The 22693-nt window shown below is 41.9% G+C and overlaps 1 protein-coding gene across 1 annotated transcript; it reads left to right on the top strand.

Moving 5' to 3' along the window:
- Nucleotides 1-641: 641 nt before the first annotated feature.
- LOC133892690 (small RNA 2'-O-methyltransferase) lies at nt 642-5729 on the top strand. The gene is made up of 9 exons (XM_062333593.1): nt 642-1083; nt 1477-1569; nt 2105-2562; nt 2660-2908; nt 3162-4099; nt 4201-4352; nt 4427-4543; nt 4660-4788; nt 5103-5729. Exons 1-9 carry the CDS (start codon nt 847-849, stop codon nt 5517-5519), a joined length of 2790 nt encoding a protein of 929 aa, XP_062189577.1. The 5' UTR covers nt 642-846; the 3' UTR covers nt 5520-5729.
- Nucleotides 5730-22693: the final 16964 nt, after the last annotated feature.

The raw sequence follows: 22693 nt of genomic DNA, 5'->3' as shown, positions 1-22693 counted from the left end.
AAAATGAATTTAATTGTCTTATCCTAATGTTGAAAACAATTATTTGCATCGAAAAAGCCACGATAATGTTAAACGAAGCACGATTCGCCCTAGACTCTAGGGCCAATGGGAGTACCTAAGAATGAAATCCCAAATGAAATTTCTACTTACTGCATTCACCAACAAATAAAATGATATTTTTACCACCATATCAATATCTAGAAATGTTGTGCACTTGAAATTATAATTTAATCATAGCACACTGACACGATAAAAAATAATTTTATGAGACCTGTCTCATGTATTTAGGGTCTGTTTATTTAGGATTCTGCATTTTGTTTTTTTAAAGGTGTTTTTGGATTTTAGCTGTTGGTTATTACAATAAATTTTTAATTTCTCAGTACACTACTCTTATATAGTTTCTCAGCTTTAGTTCATTTTCTCAAAAACAGGCTTCTGATTTCTTAGAAACCACTTTTCAATAATTCCGTTTATTCTGACTTCTAGCTTCTGATAATAGAAAAAAATCAAAAACAGAAGCCAAAATAAACAAACTAAGAAGTCTAGATCCAATTTATAACATGACATATGACAAAATTTTAAAAAAATATCAATACTAAACCCATTTTTAGGGCAATAGCCAATAGCAAAATATCAACCCCTCCTCTCTCCCCTCTCTCTCTAGCTTGCAAGAGCCGCAACGCACCCTTCTCTCTCTCCCCCCGTCTCGGCCTCTCGGGGTTTAACCCCTCCCCTAATCCGCGATCAACCAACCCCTCGCCGCCGATCCCCTCGCTCTCTAACCCTCACCGATCGATTCCACCCCCAACAGGTCTCACCGGCGTCCGCGCTAGGGCTTGACCCGCGATGCCGGCGGCGGCGCCGACGCCCAAGGCGGTGCTCCACCAGCGGTTCGGCGCGAAGGCGCGGTACACGGTGGAGGAGGTGCGGGAGGACATGGGCGGGTGCCCGGGCCTCGCGCCGCAGACCAGGAGCGTATACCGCTGCGCGCTCGACCTCCCAGGCCTCTCCGTGACCACCCCAGGCACCTTCCTCAGGAAGAAGGACGCCGAGCAGGCCGCCGCGCAGATCGCGCTCGACAAGGTGCGTGCGATGCGGTGCTTTCGTGCTGTGATTGGTGACGTTGCGGAGTTGGTTGTTTCTGAACCTGAACGTTGGTTGATAGAGAATAGGGGGTTTGCAAATTACACTAGAGCTGTTTTTTTTAACGAAACTGGAACTGAGAATTTAGGAGATAGAAAATTTTGATATGGCAAATGGGGCATTTCTGTTAACTGAATTGTTGCTCTGTTACATGGAGTGACCGTTTATGTCGTGTTTGGAAGCAAGAGTATCTGGTATTCAGGAATTGAAGTTCTGATTCTGTGGTTGGTTTGGGCAATGCATGCTTAATTTTGAGATAAGCTAGATATTTGACCTGTACTCATGTTCTCATGCAATGACCTGTGGCGACCACTGTTTTTTTTTTCATTGCAGCTTGGTATTCAACCCGCAACAAATATTCCCAGTACACCAGAAGAAGCGTGGGATGAACTGATCGCTCGCATATCTGGTTTCTTGGTAGACGAGGTCAGTATTTTAGCCTGGTCTTGACATTGTGTCTGTCATAGTTCGTGAGTAAAGTACATGCACTGCTGCTCTTGTGCCGTTTGAGAATTGCAGTAGACTCCTTGTTAGATTGCTAGTTTGTCTCTGTTGTGGCAGTGTGTGATAATAAACGTTGTGAATCTTTTCTCACGATTTGAGAATGAGGACCCTATAGTACTGTAACTGGCAGTTCGTGGGGTAAGCAGCAAAGGCCAACCGAACATACGGTTTCAATTTTAATTTGTCATTTTTCTATGTTAATCTTTTGCAGCTGTAATCTAATCTGACTCACTTTTCTACTATGTTAATACCTTTATAAGATTATTGGGGTACTAGTTGAAACATTCTGTCTATTAGTTGAATCATTCTATTGGTTATTCATTTCTGAATCATTCTGTCTACTAGTAGAAGCATGCTATTAGTTATTCATGTCATCCTTTGAGCTTCGGTGTATTTTTCTTTTTTAAGAAAGATCCAATATACACCTTTTCTAACATGGACATGTACTTCATTCCAGAACTTCCTATCATCTTCTCATCCTCTTGTTGGCCACTTGAGTGTGACTCTCCGAAGAACTGGGGACCTCATTGGGAGGATACCTATGTCTGCTGTTGCAGCATGTGATATGAAGGTCAATACATTGTGTAAAGTTATTGACCCTAAGGCAGAATTTGACCCTCTCTTGATTTTGTCATTAATCTACAATGCCGCGAAACAATCTCCTGGTGTTTTCGTGAGTGACAACAACTTCTGGATTCAGAGTCAAAAGCCCTATTCTCTGGAGGCTGTTGACTTGGCACTTAAGCGCTGGTCTGATATGTCAGACCCCATAGAAGTAGAAGCGATTCTTGTTCCTTGTGTATTGGAGGATGAACCAAAGACAGTAAGAATTAATTTACAGCATAACGAACATTACATGGGTTATATCGCAGCAAAGCTCTCAGTGATTGATTCCTCCCATGTTCTTGTCTCGAGGTAGGTAAAGCAAAACTAAGCAGTGAATTCCTGACTTCTGAGCCTTTCCAATATTCTTTCCGTGCATGACAATTTTGAAGCATTTGTCTTACTACAGAACAATTGGAAAAGCATCCTCCGAGATAAGGTTATATTTCGCAGCTCCAAACGTTCAATTTGTTTCTGATTTATCAAAGAATGTGCTTGCTTGTCATGGAGATGGCAACATCAACTGCCAAGTAAATAAGCGAGCTTCCTACATTTCTGGTCAAACAATTTATGGAGATGCGATTTTGGCAAATATCGGATATACAAGGAGAGATTCAGAACTTCACACTGAAGATGTCAATCTATGTACCTATTACAGGTACAGCCTTGTTGAATATTTCACTTGTATGCTAGAAACAAGAATGCATTCTGTTTTAAATAATTGGTATAAACGATCAGTTTTTTTTTTCCAGAGTAAATGAGTAATCATCATCTAGTTGTAGATATTGGTTTCATGCTCTGGCTTTTTGTATTTGGACTTCTTTTATCTACTGTTTATGCACCGAACTTTCTCTTCCCGTCCTTGTTCTAGTTCTTTTTTGTGACATACTGACATGCTTTTGGTTCCTCAGGATCCTTCTGGGCAAGTTACCTGATGGAAATTATAAGATGTCTAGGGACTCAATTCTTGCAGCAGAGCTTCCATCTGTATACTCTCGTTCTAGTTGGAAAGGCCTCTGTCCACGAGATCTCCTTTGTTCATTCTGTCGCCTTCAGAGGCTACCAGAGCCCCATTTTGCTGTCAGTAGGGTGAGCGCCTCCTGTGAAGTGGTAGGATCAGCTGCGAGCTCTGAAGAAAGGGAAGTGCCATTAAAGACTGTAGAAAATCAGTACACAAATGATGTTAGGATCAACAAGGAAAACCCGGATATGTTCAAATGTAAGGTGAAAATATATTCAAGGAAGCAGGAAATTTTACTAGAGTATTCTGCAGCTGACACTTCGAGCAAGGAATCTGATGCTATTCAGAATTCTGCATTGAAGGTCTTGATTTGGTTCAACAATTATTTCAAGCAACTAAATACAAAGATGGACAATCCATCTCTTTCTGAGTGCACTCACCACTTTAAGGTACATCTGAATAATTTTATGCAAGAGTTTGCAATGTGCTTTTCTGTTTATGGTAAGACTGGAGGCAATGATTCAAGAATGTGCAGTGCAGTTGGACCTTCTTCTATGGATACACCAAAACAGCAGCTTGAAAACAGTGCAACTTTAACACACATTGAGGGTCCAGATTCTGGTGTTTTTCCAACCCACGGATCATTGACTTGCATAAGTTACACTGCTTCCCTCGTGATGAAGGATGAAGCAAAGATATATTTGTTGGAAAGCAACAATGAGTTTGAGTTTGAGATAGGGACGAGCGCTGTTAGTTATCAGCTTGAATCATGTGTAACTCAGCTATCAGTCAATCAAACTGCATGTTTTGTAGCTGAACCACCTCCTAGGGATTTGATCTTGGCTGCAGTTACTGAGTTCTCACATGACCTTTCCAAGATATCTAGAGGTAAGTTGCCCATGTTAACACCTAATTTTGTAATTTGCTTTGTGTAACTTCTTTTTGAATTGGGCAACAGCATCATGTGCATATTTTAAACATCCTTGCAGAGAGCTGCTTCCTGGAGTTCTCTGTAAAAGTTTTGCAGGTAACTGAACCATTAGAAGATAGAATGGAGAAAGCTTTGTTCAGTCCTCCATTATCTAAACAAAGAGTTGAATTTGCTGTCCGGCACATCAACGAGCTGCATGCTACCACACTTGTATATTCCCCTTCATTCTTTAGTTCCTTATTTACGAAAATTATTGTTTTTCACTGTCGAAGGTGCATTTTCAGGTTGATTTTGGCTGTGGATCTGGTAGTCTTCTTGATTCCCTGCTTGAGCATTCAACAACACTTGAAAAGATTGTCGGTGTTGATATTTCTCGAAAAGGCCTCACACGAGCAGCAAAGGTGCAGAGCATATCCTAGACCTAGTGGCTGTTGATATTTGGTTCATCCTTTGAACCATTGTGTTGTCCTTTCCAATGCATTAACTTTAATTTGTTTCACCTCTCCCGGTATCGCAGAGCCTTCACCAGAAGCTGAGCAAGAAATCCTTGATGCAGACTAGTGTTCCATCAGCTGTGCTCTACGATGGATCAATAACAGACTATGATTCTCGCTTATATGGGGTTGACATTGGCACTTGTCTCGAGGTAACAAACCTTTCCTCTTGTACTGTTTTGTTGTACTCTTATGTTGTGTTAGTTCCAAACACAGCACTTTGCAATTAATCGATTGGATCTAGGATCATACTGCACATAAGGCGTATCTGTAAAACTAAAACAACACTTATGTAGGATGCTCGTCTGTATAAATCTGCAAGCTTTGTTCGAGTTAACCTATTACAATGTGGTAACATGGTTATGCTCAAATCTGTAAGCTTTGTGCTTTCTTTATTGCTTCTCTAGATTTTAGAATGGAATTTTTGTGTCGACACATGATTCAACTAACTCAAGTTTAACTGCAGGTGATCGAGCACATGGAGGAGGACCAAGCAAGTTTATTTGGCAACATTGTCTTGAGCTCATTCCGTCCGACGGTGCTCATTGTTTCCACACCTAACTATGAGTACAACCCAATTCTCCAGAGGTCAGCTATGCACAAGGAAGATGAGCCAGAAGAAAACACTGGTCCTTGCAAGTTCCGAAACCATGATCACAAGTTTGAGTGGACAAGAGCGCAATTCCAGTGCTGGGCTACTGAGCTCGCGGTGAAGCATAACTACGGTGTGGAGTTCTGTGGAGTGGGCGGCTCGGGTGAGGAACCAGGCTACGCTTCCCAGATTGCTGTCTTCAGAAAAATGAAGCGGGACCAAGAAGAGATCTGTCTGAACAACGATCACGATCAACCTTACGAGCTTCTCTGGGAATGGCCTAACGCGTGAATACCGTCCGATTGAGTATTGTAGGAAATGCAGAACTCTTGGCCGTTCTTGTATCTGAGGCGTGAAGAGAAGGTTGACACTAACCCTGTTAAGAACTTCTCCACCCTGAATAATGTGGATTAGATTGCTTCCCATGTCCCCGATGATTTGAAAAACAAGCCCCCCGGCGAAGAACTAAACCATCAGGCACCAGATACTAGGGTTTGTCTATATGGCATTGGACTCTTTTCTACTTTTTGATCGATAAACGTATGGCCAATATGTCAGTCGGATCAGCTGAACGCACGCCGGAGTTCACCGGCTTTGGATAGGGAGGTGCGTGGTGGGTTCTGGGCCGGGGGTGGTGACACGGATTAGTCGGGGGAGCTCGGATCGTGCCGCCGACCGCTTTGCATTGCATGCTTTTATTTAGTGTGGCGTTCTCATCTAGGCACATGCTTTACCTACTGGTGAGCAGAGCGGCCGCCTGACGCGCGATGAAGCGAAAATCCTGTTCTGCGGACGCACTCTAGCAGTCTAAGTCGTGCGTGCGTCCGAACGTGACGACCCACTAGTGTCCTGATATAAAACTTTTATCGTTACTTTTTTCTCAAAAGTTTTGACAGAAAAAGTATTTTTAGAAAAGTTTCTGATAATAAAAAGACGTGGAGGGAAAAAAATTCTAAAAAAGAAAATGAGGGAGCTGTCGAAAAGGGACGCGAGTGGCGAGTTACCAGCTCGCGCGAATTAGCAGCGTCCTGAAGCCCTACAGATGTTTCGTTTCACTTGCTCTCCTCTGGGACTCTTCTGGGCTGCTGTTTTCTCCATGCGCCAAGACTGACCCGGGTGTTTTTGGCCCTCAACTGGCAGCTCGTGAGGGAAAAAAGCGTGGTAATCGGCTTCATCGACGACTTCCACGCATTGGCTGCGGATTTGCGAGGCACACAAACAAAGCTTACATTGCTCTGTTAACAAAGAAGCCGGACCCGTGCCATCCCAAGGACTTCCGGCCAAAAATTGCAACCGAGACTATCCATTCTGGTGGCGAACGTCTTATGTTACAACAGAAGAGATGACCCATCCCAAGGGCGTTCTGGGAGGATCACTGGATCGCAAGCATTTTCTCTGGCTTCTCCATTGCAAGCGCTTGCCCACGCAAAGTCTGCTGGATCGCAAAGGTGTCTCCCCGACTGCTATTTGCCCCCTGTGTCCGGAGGTTGAAGATGATCCCTCGGATCTCATTCCAACAAGAGCCACCGGTTGCCACAGCCTTCGTCCCCAGCACCGGTGGCCATTTGCAACCACCTCCTCTCCGCCCGGTGAACCATCACCAAGCGCAACATCACTCGAACACACTCCGTCTGTCCGACAGCACAAAAACCTGCAAAAACATAGAAGGATGTTAAACACAAACTCCAAGTTAATTCAACATGGAACTATCTGAAAAGTGCTCAGCATAATCATTGTTTGCTCTACCTGTCAAATGATGTACTCAAATTTTCTCAGTTTGCATTGGATTAGACGACTAGAGACTGTAGTGAACCATACTTTTTTTTTTTTTTGCGAATGCGAACCATACAAATGTGAAACTATATTGATGTGCACTATCTTAGAATAGATTATCACGGACGGATGTTAAATCTTATCACAAACATGTTTAGGTTTCGTGTCTATAAAAATATATGTGATATCGAGCTTATCACATACGGGTAAAACTCTATATGTAACGTAGCTACTCCTAGATGGATTTTGCTGAAAAACCGTCTATGTATATGAAGTTTCACATACGATTTTTGTTAATGTCATTCTGTATATTATGTTCGTCTGTGATACTATTTTCAGAAAAATAAAATTTTGGATGTAGGAAAATGAAAAAATCTTTTCACACCCAAACCACATCGTCACAAGTCACACAACATTGGCCACATCATCACAAGGTAGGCGATTTTTCGCATGAAATATGCGCGCCTATGATTTATGGGAGTCAAATATGTGACCTCCAATCTCATACGTAGCTTCCTTATCATCTCACCTATACATTATTGTTGAGAGTAATATGATATTTTATTTTTTTATCCTTGTTGTCTAAAACTTTGGATAATTATTTGGACATATAAGTAACTTCATTACTTCAAATGAAAAGGTTACTAGAGATACAATTTTCATATAAATTTTTTCTTCATTTGGTGCCATTTGGAAATTCATAAAATATTTACCGTAAAGACATATATAGTTTTGCTTAACGTTCGTCTGTGTCTTCACACCACAGATGGTTTTTGTTAATGTCTGTCTGTATCTTCACATCATGAATGATTTTCTTAATGTTCATCTATGTCTTATGACACATCACAGACGGTTTTTCTTAATGTTCATCTGTATCTTAGCACATACAATTTCTATTTAAAATCGTATGTGACTTTTGGTACACCGAGATAGCCAATCATGTTACATACACGTCTGTTTTAACAACTATCTCTGGGTACATTGTTAGCGACGGATCCTAATAAACCGTCTATGACACTACGTCTGCTTTCACTCTTTCTATGGTAGTGGTGGTCTCTGATTGTTTGCACAACTTTTTGTCACAATTTCATTTTATTTATTTCTTGCTCGCATTTTAGTGACTTAGCTTCAATTTGTTAGGTATACATTTCCACTCCAAAATCCCACGAGAACACGCTGGGAATTCATCTAGTATTCACCTGCTAGCGGTCCCACCCATCCTCTCGGCGAGGTTTAACTAAAGGTTGGTTTTGCGTCAAGCCTACTGACGCTGCAAGAATCCAGTTCTATCACCATCCTATCCTATCAAAACAACGAGCTTACATCTTAGGGTTCATGTCAACGAACCACTCACAACTTCTTGCATGACAACAGCTAATCAAGGCAAATGGAAGGATGGCAGAAAGTTGAGAATAATCCAACCAATTGGCTTAGCCAGCCATCTATCTTGAAGAAACATAGGACTAGGAATGCACAGAGAATCTATCCCCACTGGAAAAGTCTCATTAAGGAACTACGGCCTGTAAAAGAAATCTCGACCGAATTCGGCTTTCTGCATGATATCTCCTTGCTAAAGATCCATCTCTCATCTTTCAAGTTGGTTGAATGAATTATAGAAGGTACAAGATGTACTGCCATTCTTTTACTTATTCCAGTTTAGCATCTTATGTGCTTACTGAATAATCTGTGTTTGTTTATCGGTGCCATTCTCAATAGTTTTCACGGTTAGATTGATTAATCGGAAGCATGACAAGGGGTGCATGGTTATGTCTATTATTACATATTCAGCCTTGGTTTGGAACACGGGAATTCCTATGAAAACCATATTATTTCAGATAAATTTATCTAAAATTTCTGTGTTACAAACATGACCTTAGATTCATTTGGACTTATTTGAAATAGAAACTTCATTGAAATTTATGATTTTCATAGTGAACAGTTTATTTTCCAAATCTCAATTCCACATATACTGATATACATATATGGCTGCAACCCTCACTCCTTCACCGGATCAGGATCCCCTAACTTCAACGTCACTGTGACTTCGTCATTGACGCATGGGCTCGGCCCCCACATCAGTGACGCAGTGAAGTCAGGGGATCCTCATCCTCCCTTCCTCCCCGCCTCGCCCTCCAACAACATCGACACCCACCCTGCTGGCTCCTCCGCCTCCCACTTCCTGGGTTCCCACGTGCACGCGCTGGCTATGAAGGCGGGCGCCGCGGACGACCTCTACGTGCGGAATGTGTTGGTCCACTTCTACGGCGTCTGCGATGACGTGGGGGCGATGCAGACGGTGTTCGACGAGGTGCCGCGCGTGCGGGACATGGTGACGTGGAATGCTGTCCTTGCTGGGTATGTGCGAGCGGGCATGGTAGGGCATGCGTGGGATGTGTTCGACCGAATGCCGATCAGGGATGAGGTTTCTTGGAGCACGGTGGTGGGCGAGTATGTGAAGGAAGGAGAGCTGGAGATGGCACTGGGAGTGTTTAGAGACATGATGGCACAGAGTGTGAAGGTGAATGAGGCGGCAGTTGTGACAACGTTGTCAACATCTGCACAACTGGGGCTGCTTGAGCAAGGGAGGTTTATGCATGAGGTGGTTCAGAGGTCAGGGATGCTGGTTAGTGTGTATGTATGAGCTGCATTGGTGGATATGTATTCCAAATGTGGATGCTTAGTTGCGGCAAGGGAAGTTTTTGATGCCATGCCGAGTGACGTGTTTGCATGGAATGCCATGATCTGTGGGCTTGCTGCCCATGGGTTGGGGTGGGATGCGGTGGATCTCTTTGAGTGATTTGTCAGCGAGGGTTTGCGCCTCACAAACATTTCGTTTGTGGGAGTGCTGAATGCCTGCAGCTGTTCTGGCCTTGTTGATGAGGGGCAGCATTTTTTCAAGCTGATGGTTGAGAAATATGGCATTGAGCCAGAGATGGAGTATTACAGATGTATGGTTGATCTTATGGGTCGTGCCGGTCTTTTTTTAGAAGCCATTTAATTTATTGAAGGAATGCACATAGCCCCTACCCCGGTGCTTTGGGGCACCATACTGTCAGCCTGCAAGACACATGGCCTGGTGAACTTGGGCGTTACTGTTGGTAACAAGCTAATTTAACTAGCGTCTGCTCATGATGGTCATTATGTCCTCCTTGCAAGTATATATGCGAGAGCAGAGAAATGAGAAGAAGTCAGGAAAGTTAGGAAACTAATGTCTAGCCGTGGCACCAGCAAGTCAGCTGGCTGGAGCTTGATGGAGGCACTTGGAATGTGCGCAAGTTTCTAGAAGGAGACATGGATGACAAGGATTATATACAGATATATAACATGATTGACAGAATGTTGTTAGAGGCAGGGTATGTACCAGACGTGTCATCGGTGTTGCATGACATTGGGGATGAAGAGAAGGTGCACGCCATCAAGGTGCATAGTGAGCGGCTCGCAATTGCTTACGGGTTCATTGTTGTCAAAGCTGGCAGCCCGATTCGTATTGTTAAGAACCTTTGGGTGTGTGGGAATTGTAGCTAAGTAAGATGGTGACAAAGGTTTTTGACAGGGAAATTATTGTACATGATGGTGGTAGGTTTCATCATATAAAAGAAGGGAAGTGTTCTTGCCTTGACTATTGGTAATTAATCATTCAACTCATTCATCTCAACTATGGCTGTGGAGTTTAGCCCATATGTCAATGGAATCAAAGAGCGGGTGATTGACAATGATTCTATTACCTGCGGATCCCATTTCATATGCCACTTAAGGCCTCTGCTCATGGGCTTACGGCTTCAATTTATAAGAGGTATTTTAATCCTTGTAAAGTTTATGGTCCTACTAATAAATGGTATTTTTTTGGACGGTTTTCACTTTGAATCTTACTTTTTGTTGTATGCTCAGACACCCATGATAAATATCCCACATGATTATATCTTGTAAGAATCTCTGGGGCTTTCTCATGAAGCAAGAGGTACCTTCAGCTTAAGATATCGCAAAAAACAACATTATCTTATGGATCTGATATCAATCTAATAGAATATATAGTGGAAGACAAGTTAACCGTAAAGCAAAACAAACATAGTATTGAGTAGACTGCATTGTGGATCTAACCTAAGCAATGTTTGTATGAAGTAATTACTACTCAATTGTTATGAATTGTGACTGTTAATCTACATACACTAGTATGTGAACGAAATATCATCTGGTTTGATTTCCCTCCTTTTGCCAAGATTTAGACAAGTTGGTGCCATCAACTGAAATATTTAGACAAGTTGGTGCCATCAACTGATGAGCGGTTGCTAAAATGGTTGCCTGAGGCTTCATTCCTCAATTATCACATTATGATTTGCCTCTCTCAACAAGTACTCTCTGTTCATTCTGGCTCCTTCAGTTGTTATCAGAGTCCCATTTTAATTTGTTCTCAGTACTAGGAAAGTGCCTCCTTTGTTGTGTTAGGATAAGATGCGAGCTCTGAAGACATGGGAGTGCCAGCAAAGACTGTAGAAAGTCAGTACACAAGCGATGTTAGGATCAACAAGAAAAACCTGATATTAAAATAGTATTCAATGAAGTAGGAATTTTTATCAGAGTAGTCTACTGCTAACACTTTGAGCAAGGAATCTTATGCTATTCAGAATTGAGCATATCCTAGACTCCTTTGAACCATACTTTTGTCCTTCCAATGCATTACAATATGATTTATTTCACTTCTCCTCTCCCAGAAGGTCAGAATTGCAGCGCCTTCACCAGAATTTGAGCAAGAAATCATTGGTACTGACAAGTGTTCCACCAGCTTTGCTCTATGATGGATCTACACAACTTATTTTGATTCTCACTTTTATGGAATTGACATTGACACTTATCTTGAAGTAGCTGAGATTTTCTCTTGGACTATTCTGTTGTCTTCTATTTGCTTTTAGTACATTAGGTTTAGTTCCAAACATGGTTGTTTGCATTAACTGATTGGATCAGGATCATGCTCTGTGTAAAGTGTTAGTTGCTAATGTATCTAGAAGCAATATTTATGTAGGATGCACATCTGCAGAACGTACATTAGTGATCTAGTTAACCTATGAGATAACAATGTCAGCTTACGGATATGTTTCCTTTTAGTAGCTTCATCTCTTGGGGGGGGGGGGACCCAAAAGAATATTGGTATATCATTATCTTTGTTGCTGCCGTAGTTCATCTATGCGCAAGTGCTTCAATATGCTATTTTGCTTTGCGTATTATGTAGAATACTGTGAACTGCTGCGACCGCTCAACTCTCGCCTGAGAACCACATCCAAAAACCCTAAACATTGCTGCTATTGCGTGTGTGCAATCTATCTTCACCTAAATCTGAATTGTTGCGGAACTTTGGTTCCTGATTTGTAAACATGATAATGTTCAAATATATAAGCTTGCTATTTTGCACTTGATCCTATGAAATGCTGATGTAATTTCTTCTTGAATTCTTTTTCATTGAATGTTAGTTTTGTGCCTACATTTTATTCAACTAACTTGAAGTAAAATGCAGGCGATCGAGCACATGGAGGACCAAGCAAGTTCATTTGGCAACGCCATCTTTAGTTAATTCTGTTCGATGGTGCTCATTATTTCCACACCCAACTATGAATACAACCATGGTGTCCGGAAGTCAGCTATTGCCGACAAGGAAGATAGCTAGAAGAAAAGGTTTGCCCCTGCAAGTTTTGGTACCATGATCCCAAGTCCGAGTGGACGAGTGCACAATTCCAGTGTTGGGGTACTGACCTCGCAGTGAAGCGCAACTACAATGTGGAGTTGTGTGGCATTATGTGGCTCAAGCGAGGAACCAGCCTACACTTTGCAGCTCACTACTTTCAGAGAAATGAAGCAAGATTGAGAAGGGGGTATGTCTGAACAAATATCACCATCAACCCTACGAACTTCTTTGGAGATGTCCTAATGTGTTTGAACTTGTCAGATTTAGTATTGTACGAAACGTATGGAAACTTTTCACCGTGTTTGTAGGAACTGTTTAGTGAGAATGTTGGCACTAAATTGGAGGGTTCTCCAGATTAGGGACTAGGGTGTATTTTTCATGTTCTATCTATGTGCCATTGGGATATTTTCTTCTTCTTACGACGAACACTTGCCCCGGCCTCCATTGGTAGCCATACACCTTGTCCCCAACTGTGTTGCCCATTTGTATCTACCTCCTCTCCCCTTGGCGAACCATCACCGATTGCAACAGTCAGCATCACATTCAGACTAGTGTAAAGCTTAAACTAGTGATAGTTATATCTGCATCCATCGTTGAAAATACATAGTCTTCAAGAAGTGATAGTTATACTTGATAAAAGTAGTACTGCAACATAAATTTTGCCAGAGCTTGTACAAGCCATTGGTTACTATTGTTGTATTTATTTAATTTGACTTGGAAAATACAAAGTCTACTCTTCAGGGAGTGTATAGTAGTTGTATAAGCCCTTAGTAGTAAGATCGAGGTTGTGTAGTGGTTGCACAAAGGAAGGAAAGTCTTGGTGCCGCACATAAGGCAACAACAAGTTGAGTTCAGAGTCCTTGTCCAGCAACTCTCTCACGAGTCCTGACCGAAAGAGTCATGACGATGAACCAAACAAAACCTAACTCGATGGGGCTCCAATACGTCATTGGCCCATAAAACAGGTAGGCAAAGCCAGAATTCTTGTCTTGTCTCGTGCCCTAGGTTTTCTTAGATCAGAATGCTCACAAAAATTGATCCACATCTTCCCATCGACTTGCCGCTGCTATCTCTTGATCAAGTCCGTGTCCTAGCAACCAACCGCATCCGACTGGCTCAAACCTCACTGTCCTGGCGTGGAATCAACTGCACACACCGTGCTCTCTCGCTCTCTATCCTGCGTGGAGAGGATGAATGGCTTCGGCGACGGTGCGGAGGAGGGCAGGGGTAGGGTCAACCTCAAAGCGGTGTGCGGCATTGTCAATAGCGTGAAGATGAACAGCGGTGATGGCCTCACAAAAGAGAATCTAAGACTGCAAGAGAGGAGGACAATCTGCGAATAAGGGAGGAGGCATTGACGCACCTAGAAAGGCAGATGCAACAGCAACAGCAAGATGATGAAGCTCACAGGGAGAATAATTTGCTAAGATGCAAGGAGGCTCTTAGCCAACTAGAAAGGCGGTTGCAGTGTATGCAAGAGGATACAATGATGTATGAGAGGAGGCCGATAAGGACTAGAAGAAACTTGAGGATAAAATGACGCAGGTAGAGAACTTGGAACGCAACATGAAGATTCGGGAGGAAGCACTAAGGATTCGAGAGGATGATGCACATCACAAGAAGAAGGTATGGATAATTTTCTTTTTACCTAAATTTACATCAATGACATGTTACATATCGCTATTGCATAAATTGTATAGGTGTATGAGAGATTATAGCATGTAAGTTACTACCTCCGATTTCAAATAAAGTTATTTTCATCGTTTTTCAATATGCCAATAGATGTAATGTTATTGTTGACACTTCATTGTCTATCATCCCACTATACATTAATCACATAACATGAATGAGGGATGATGTTAAAGTATGTGTTAGGAATGAAGCCAGGTGTCACCAGCGAGATTGTGACGCTGGTGTGAGCAAGTGAGGTTCGAATAATCGGACCGAGACAGGAATGTTACTAGGAGTAGTGGATACTACATCACTATTGTGACAATCGCACAATGTCAGGAGGATGAGACCGCCACCACCAAGATCTTTGGGTTAACGGAAGGTGCAATTTGGATAAAAGAAGCAAGTGGTCGTCGTTTATGATTGAGTGTAAATATGGTGGTGCTAATGCGATATAGGCCTAATAGAGCATGCTAGGCAAACCACCGAGGCAAAATAATGGAACAAGGGAACAAAAATTAGAGATTTGAATCATTGCATTTTTTTTAACTTAGATCTCACTTGGCAGAACTCCAGCTTCTAACTCCATGCCAGACTTTGAGGTTGTAAGCTATAATAAAGCAATTTAAGTTGCTATGTTTAGCCTAAAATAGGAACAAGATGGCTCACCCAAATACCCTCTATTTATAGATGTACAAGGCCATGGGAATGTTGCCATGTGGCAATATTCCACACTCTTCTCTACAAAATATTTTTATTTAGAAAATTCATACTTATTTATTTTCTAGATATTTTCCTTCATGCCAAACATCTTGTTCTAGAATTTTTCTTACTTTGCCATGAAGCATGGTAGCTTTTAGTCTCTAAATATTTCTAGTAGCTTCATAGAAAATATCATGCGTTATGAGAGGTTTGGAGATTTCTAGAAAATTGCATTGCTCTTCTTTTAGCACTGACACATGGGCTCAGCTACTCGTTAGAGAGAAGGGAGACCCCACCACTAGCAGATTGAAAGCATAAGCCTTTAGATGGTTTGGACTTTTACATCTCAGTTGTGGGAAGACAAACCTTAGAACATATGAACCTCTAGTCACACCACATCAGAACAAAAATTAACCACATGAGATAGCTAGAACTCACTATTGAACACAATAAATTAGTTCGACGTAGAACCAGATGGATCACAATTGACAAAAGATAAAACAATCACATCAAAATTGGGGAGAAATATCCCAAAAGATCCAAATCCCTTCCATGGCTTCATTTGATTGTTGTAGCCTTGGATGGTTGTCCATATTGCATAGCGAGATCCACCAAGAATCCAATCCCCACTAGCCCAATCCACACCAATCGCTAAAGTAAACAAATCAAAAAAACAGAGAGGAATTGAAATCAACCAAAAACCAAAAATTATAACTTCCTTATCTCAAAACGCCTTGTCGAAGAAAGCGGCAACGAAAATCATTGTCGCTCAGCACTAAAATTGGCTGGTCGTGTCCCATTTTGAGTCCCTACTATCTCACATCATAGCACCCTCCCTCCCTCGCCCTTGCTCCAGGTTCAATACATAGAGACAATAAAAGTCTCCAATGCTCATAGATCGAAGGCACTAATGGGTCAAAATGAAATGCGTCAGGCACCGCATAAATAGGCACAATACCCACACATCACAGCACAAATAGTAGAATACATCAAAATCTGAGGCAACTTAAGACTAGCAAATCTGTTAAATAAATGCTACTAGACAAAAAAAGTAGCAAGATACCTTCTTTTGCTACCATTGCAACTAGTGCTGCTATTTGTGTTGCTTCGGTTGCAGTAGCCCCTCTAACAAACTCTCATGATGTTGGATTCCCTGCTCCCTGATTTGTAACAGCCTGCAAATGAAGCTCACGCTCATGAATAGACAAGTCTCCCTCCTTCCTCCTTGCTCTCTCTTCTCACTGTCCCAAGATGAACTCCTTTTTTTCTTCTATTTCCAAAAGTTGATCATGGTGTTACAAGTCATACTCCTACTTTTCCTTTGCATCCTACATACACATATTTTTCGACACCTGCTCCAGTGCAAGCAAGCTCTTCTCCTTCTCCTTCTCCTCTATCCTCAACAACTAATCGCTATGCTTTCTCTTACCTTCATCCGCACCGCCGCTGATGTTGGTTCCTTCGAAAGGGTGGAGGGGTGGCTCGTGCGTGTTGCCTGGCGTACCACCGCTGGGTATCTATTAGGACTCATTTGGCTTTCCATTTGGTGTTAAAATGATTCTTCTTTAGTATCACCGTTATTGATCGTAGTCGCGATTTCAGGGCAACCCGAGTTCTGCGAGTGCTGCGCCGGAAGCATCAGGAGTGAGAAGGATCCTGATTACAATCAAGACTTCGAAGAAAATTTCATAGAATGCTAGTCCTATCTCCTTGATCATACTGAACCTATGGTTTTCAAATAGTATACATGATCAACTAAAACCAGACTTATTATCGCATGTGTTATATATTGTGTTTTCTTTCAAACTACTTATAATAGTTAATCCTATCAACACTGTCATGCCTTACATACCATCATCCAGAATACATATCACCCTAGGATTACCTGTCGTTATCTATATTAACGTCGGACGACTCTATGATATCTAGCATGCTTAGGATTGAATACATCTCCTTGAAGATGTCGCTTTTAAAACACATCTCCTCAGAGATAAGATTTAATGTTATCAATGACAACTCATATACCATGCCTCCTTGATGGTTGTGAATTCCGTGATGGTCGTGAAATTCTTAATGCCATGTGAGACATGGATGGTGATGTGTAAAAATAGGTGAAAACTGTTTTGGCGCGGGCAGGTAGAGTGATCCTCCAGGAAGGATGCTCTTGGGGGCTTGAGTTACATGGCGGTATTCATTGTCCATGAAGATACATAGCCCGTCCGCTTAAGGACCGAGTCTTGCGTCGTCATGCTTAGCCACCCCCGTACAATCATATGTCCTGTATGGGCAGGACTTGACTTTCTTTCACTGGACTGAGTTGGGCATCATACCAGGAGGCTGAGAGCAACAGGCAGCCAAGGGTTCATCTGTCCCGCTGTTTGGAGGTTTCAGGGACCGACTTAGGCTTAAAAAGGGATGCTGGCCTTCGGAACATGCAGCTCTGGGACTTGGCGTGTCTCGTGGAAAAGCCCGGCAGGAAAGGTGTTTGGAGAGTCTCGGTATGATTCGCTCCTCCGCTTGCAACGGTTGGAGGCTGAGCATATCGCGTGGGTAAAGTTGTACCATCTCTGCAGAGTGTAAATCTATTCGAATAGCCGTGTCCACGGTCATGGACATGCGAAGGTATGGTCATGCTTGAATAGACTCCAGGTGCGTGAGTTTTGATGAATGAGTGTGTGGACTAGATGTCCGTGTGATGTGGTTCCTGGCTCACTCCGCCAGAAGCTGTGTGGTACTAGAGGTACACCAGATGTGATAAAAGGGATTGCGGAGTGAGGTGTAGCCCCTCCCAGGACCGAGAAACTCCAGATACAGCTCGTCACTGGTTTTTGAACTACTTAAAATATCTTGAAGTCGATCATAGTGGATACAATTGGTAATCTGCATAAACTGCTTTACGCTTAAATCTAAACCGAAAATCCTATCCTTGAATAAACCCTTTTATGCATCTATCAACACTTTGAAGTAGTATAGGGCTTGCTGAGTACCTTCCGTACTCATTCTTGCTGTCATTCAGATGAAGAACCCAATGCCGACTCCGCCGAAGGTGAAGCCGGGGATGAAGATTAGTCTCTGAGGTAACGTTCGCCCCCTCACTGCTTGTGGCTTGGGCTTTTGCTTGCGTTGTGTGTTTTGCTGGCCGCTAGGCCATGTTTGTAATATTCAGTATGGTTTTTGTAAGCCTTTTGTACCCAGAACCTTACTATTTATATACGAAGTTGACTGTGATACTACAACTATTATACTGTGCGTATCAGCTATGTAATCCAAGGACTGATACAAGCGGCACAGGAGATCCCGGTAATGGGGATCTTACATTCTTGATGCTCAGGAGCGATTTCGAGTCTTTGGATGAGTTTAAGTCATGGAATCGAGTTGCTGTGTTGGTAGATGAAGTTTAGACTCCATAAACTAGTGCAAAACCTTTTCTATTTGGATTGAGGAAACTCGCAAATCAAATCGGCCATTTCTCTCCATGAAGAAATGCTCTCTACAGCAATCCGGATAGTCCGGGTAGAACCTAAAGGTTCCGGGTAGCCCCATGAAACCCCCGTTGAATTGTCCTCGGAAATCGTTAGGATTTAGGGTACATTTTGGGTCTAGAAACTTTTGTATAGTATATATCCATATCTATGTAGAATAGATTCAACGTGTGAGTCAAATTGGTCGTGGAAAACCATCGAGAAGTTCAACTCTACCCAACCTGAATATTCCTGGTTAAACCTAGAGGGTCCGGGTAATTCACGGTGCTTTCAACTGAGCACCCTCGCTCGGAGCCTACTCGGAAAGTCCAACCCGCCCGAAGATTTCAGGTACAGCCCTGAGGTTACAGGTTAATTTGATTTAGATTTAGCAGAGAACCCCTGTCTAGAGTATAACCCGGAGGTTCCGGAACCCGAATGTTCCGAATGTCAACCCAGAGTCTCCGGCCTTCTGTTAGCTTTCCAAAGTTATTTAGATCGCAAAATTTGCTATTGTTTTGCACGTCTTGCATTTTTAGCTTATTGTTATGCATATTGTAGTATACATTATTGCATTTCATTCATACTCATCATTGCACGTGTTCTTCTTTAGTGAACGAGGATCCGTAGCGTGATGCGGGTGTGTTTGAAGGGGACATCGAGTCACACGGGTTCTGTGAATTCTGTGTGGGTAGCATCAGATAGTTGTTTGAGCAGCAAGACAAGTATCTAAGCATATTTCTCTCATTAATTTAGATCATATGTGACTAATATGATAACATATGCTTGATGTATGTTTGCATGGTATCGAGTCGGCGTCGGGTTTTTGTATGGGTAGGACCTATATTGATACATTAGATCCCCTGTTTTGAGATATTGATGATCTATATCCTTATAACCCGGGTTTAACTTGATGTTATCTAATTCAAAGGTTAATCAAATTGCTTAGCCATGCTTAGGTTCTTCGGTAGAAGTCGAGTGATAAAATAAATTCATCGTTTGCGAGCATAGACTTTAATTACTATCACAATGATAACATTGTTGGGTTTATGATGTTAGTTGGATGAGCAGTGGGGATGAGGCGAGATGTGGGCGGTGTTATGTGTGTTTTCTCCTACCCTAATGTGGAGTTCCCCGGGGTGGTCCGGAGAGAAATTTGGATGCCATAGACCGTTTGCATCATTTAAGCACCGTCTGTCGGTGGTATTGGCTTTAGCATTTTCCATACTCACCACATGTCGATCTAATGGTAAGATAAGCCGAATATCATATGTCATGTTAATGCTTGCTATGCGTCCCTATGATGCATAAGAGAAAAATAATAGAATAAACAAGGTGGCGAGGGGTTGGAGGTGTCCGGGACACGCTCGCGGTAACCCCGGTGCCATAGGGGCGTGTGTAAGTGGGTAGTTTCGAGTATAAGAAATGTTGACATAAGTATCCCTTGTGTGGACTTGTGTGGTCACATGAGCCGTATGGTCCTCAAGTCGTGTAGGTAAAAGAGCATCCCTCTGCAGGGTGAAAAATCAATTCGAATTGTCGCGCTCTCGGTTATGAGCATGTTTTTGTTCATCCATATCGTTCGTAGAGTTTCAAATTTAGGATGATGTGGTGGGTATGTTAAGCTGGTTCTATTCACACCTATGTATATTATGGTTCTAGTTGTATCTATGTTTATATTGGTGGCTATGATTTAGAATAATACTTTTGGTATAGTAAAGTTACTCACATGTTCATGTCAAATTACGCTTTGCATTAATTTACTTAACCATGTGGCTGTATTCTTGCTAACGTCAAAATGCATAATCCTTAGAGTCGGGTTATCTATAAGTACTCATTATAGTTTAAGTTTTGCAAGTATATTTGTACTCACGCTGCTCTTTCAGGTGCTATCAGCGAGAAGGAGTTGATCTTTGGCTACTTCATGCCTGCTGAGGTGTTAGCGGGCACGAGTATGCAATTACTTGGAGATCATGCTTTTGTGATAGAGCCTAAGAGTATATGGTTCCATCCTCCTTTTGCTATTCATAGTTTTAGCTTCCGCTGCATAGTTCGCTTCTGTCTAGGAGTTGGTTAGTTTCAGTCTCCTCTAAACTCTCTTTGATGTAAATTGTAAGAAATTGTGGATGCTTAAGAACTTGTAATATAATTAAATTACTCGCTCTTTGTTAAGCTTTGTTATGATGTGATATGTTGGAAAGACATGTGTTCCGACCTTGGACACAAAACACGTGCTAGGATTATCGGAACGGTATTCTGATTAATTATTGAAGTCGCAATTAAGTAAATAATCAATTTAATTATTAATTAAAATAATGTTTGAATGATTCCTCACACCGCTGCTCCACACCAAGTCGGAATGTCAACAAACTTAAGCCACCAAGGCTCAAGGTGCCGACGAGTCACCAAGATTCTAAAGTGCCGTCGTACCTCTAGGTACACGGTAGGATCACTCCTTGATTCACTCTCTAGACAATAACACTTAGTAACAACTCTCTCTAAGGCTATTAGCACTAATCATCCTCTAATATTGTGCTTAATCGTATTGGATGATCACTTTTAGCACTTCGATGGCTTGAATATCTTCTCAGGTGTATATGAAGTTCTTTAGACTCTAGCACCTTCAAATAACCGAGTAGAGGGGTATTTATAGCTTTAAACTCACGGACTAGCCGTTGCCCCAACGACTCAAATTCACTGTATACGCCTGATGATCCGGTATAGATAGCATAATACTCACCGTACCATCCAACGTTTACATCTTCCAAAATTAGCCTTTGGAACTTCACTCAAAGATTATGTGAACATCGGACTATCCGGTGTGATCTTTATCTACATCGCCGGACCATCTGACGTGTATACTTGAGCCAATCCGAGCCACTGACATCTTCTCTGCACAAAATACTCTGGCGTATTGTCCGGTGTATTCAATCCATAGCATTGGACTATCTGGTGTATTGTTTGATCTTCTCTTTTGGAAAAAAAAAACTCTACCGTGCACTCTCTTCATTCGCCGGACTATCCGATGAGTAGAACTTCAATCTTCTAGTCTCTGCAAGAAATCCTCCGGTGTATCATTCGACGTGTACAACTCACATTGTCGGACTATCCGACGTGTACACCTTCTTCTTTTTCTTCTTTTGTTAGAACACTCCGACATTTATCACTTTCATACGCTGGACCATCCGAGTATGTATTGTTTCCATTAGCTGAAACATTCTGGCATGTACAAAAATACCTCGGTGCTGGACCTTCTAGTGTTGTCAACTTCTGTGGGACTTCTCCAATTCAATTAAACTTTGTCCTGACTTCGATTACTTCTTCATATATTGCATCTATGCGACCTACTAAAGCATATACTTGATAAATATATTAGTCTCATTAACTATATTGTCATTAATCACTAAAATCACATATATACCTAAAGTGAATGCTACAATTTTCCTAAAGGTATGTTTCTTACAGACTTACTAATGAAAATAAATGAATAAATTAGGAGGAAAGTTAACGGATAATCTCTTTCTTCTTCTTGGATCACATATGAAATTAAATAACGACATCGCTCCTGACGTATTCGGTCAACGACGTTCCCATAACGCATCGATATCTTCATATTTTTAGTATACAATTGATGTTACCACGTGTAATTTTTATATTTTTATTACTAAGGCACTGACAAGTTTGCATCGAAACTTTGAGATGTTCCCTGGGGACCCAGTCTCCTCTTTGTTATGTGCAAGCATGTATCGGCTGGACTGTAGGTGTAATGCGTGAGCAAGGCAACTACCGTGATGTATTTGTGTTGTAAGCATCGCTAATTAGTTAACAACAATTAAAGGCACCATAATAGATCAATTGGGACACTTAAACACGGCCATCGTTCCAGATAATCACGAGGGCCTTGAATTCCATTACAGAAGTTGAACCAAGTATACACTAATCAAGCAGTCAATCACCTAATAGCTGATTTCTACCGTCCGATTTGGTTTAAGTATGATGGCACTCATTAAGCGCGACGTGCACGTGTGACAGCCCATGTGGCACATCCAAACTGTTTGTGTGACTGTCATGTGGAAGTTCAGTGAGAGTTCTTGCCGTGAAATCTGTTGCAAGGTGCAACAAAAATGCTTAAACTTGGTGTAAAATCCTTTCGAGTTTAAGCATTTTTACACAAAAGATTTCAA

Source organism: Phragmites australis, chromosome 15 (assembly GCF_958298935.1).
Source record: "Phragmites australis chromosome 15, lpPhrAust1.1, whole genome shotgun sequence".
In the NCBI taxonomy this organism is placed as follows: Eukaryota; Viridiplantae; Streptophyta; class Magnoliopsida; order Poales; family Poaceae; genus Phragmites; species Phragmites australis.
Note: the sequence above shows the minus strand (reverse complement) of the source record. Positions and strands in the feature narration are given on the sequence as shown.

What these genes read in the sequence shown, in the direction of transcription:
- LOC133892690 (XM_062333593.1), top strand. Translation starts at nt 847, where the DNA reads ATGCCGGCGGCGGCGCCGACGCCCAAGGCGGTGCTCCACCAGCGGTTC. An exon ending in CCTTTCCAAGATATCTAGAG is followed by an intron (nt 4,100 to 4,200) that starts GTAAGTTGCCCA and finishes ACATCCTTGCAG; the next exon opens with AGAGCTGCTTCCTGGAGTTC. An exon ending in GCCTCACACGAGCAGCAAAG is followed by an intron (nt 4,544 to 4,659) that starts GTGCAGAGCATA and finishes CCGGTATCGCAG; the next exon opens with AGCCTTCACCAGAAGCTGAG.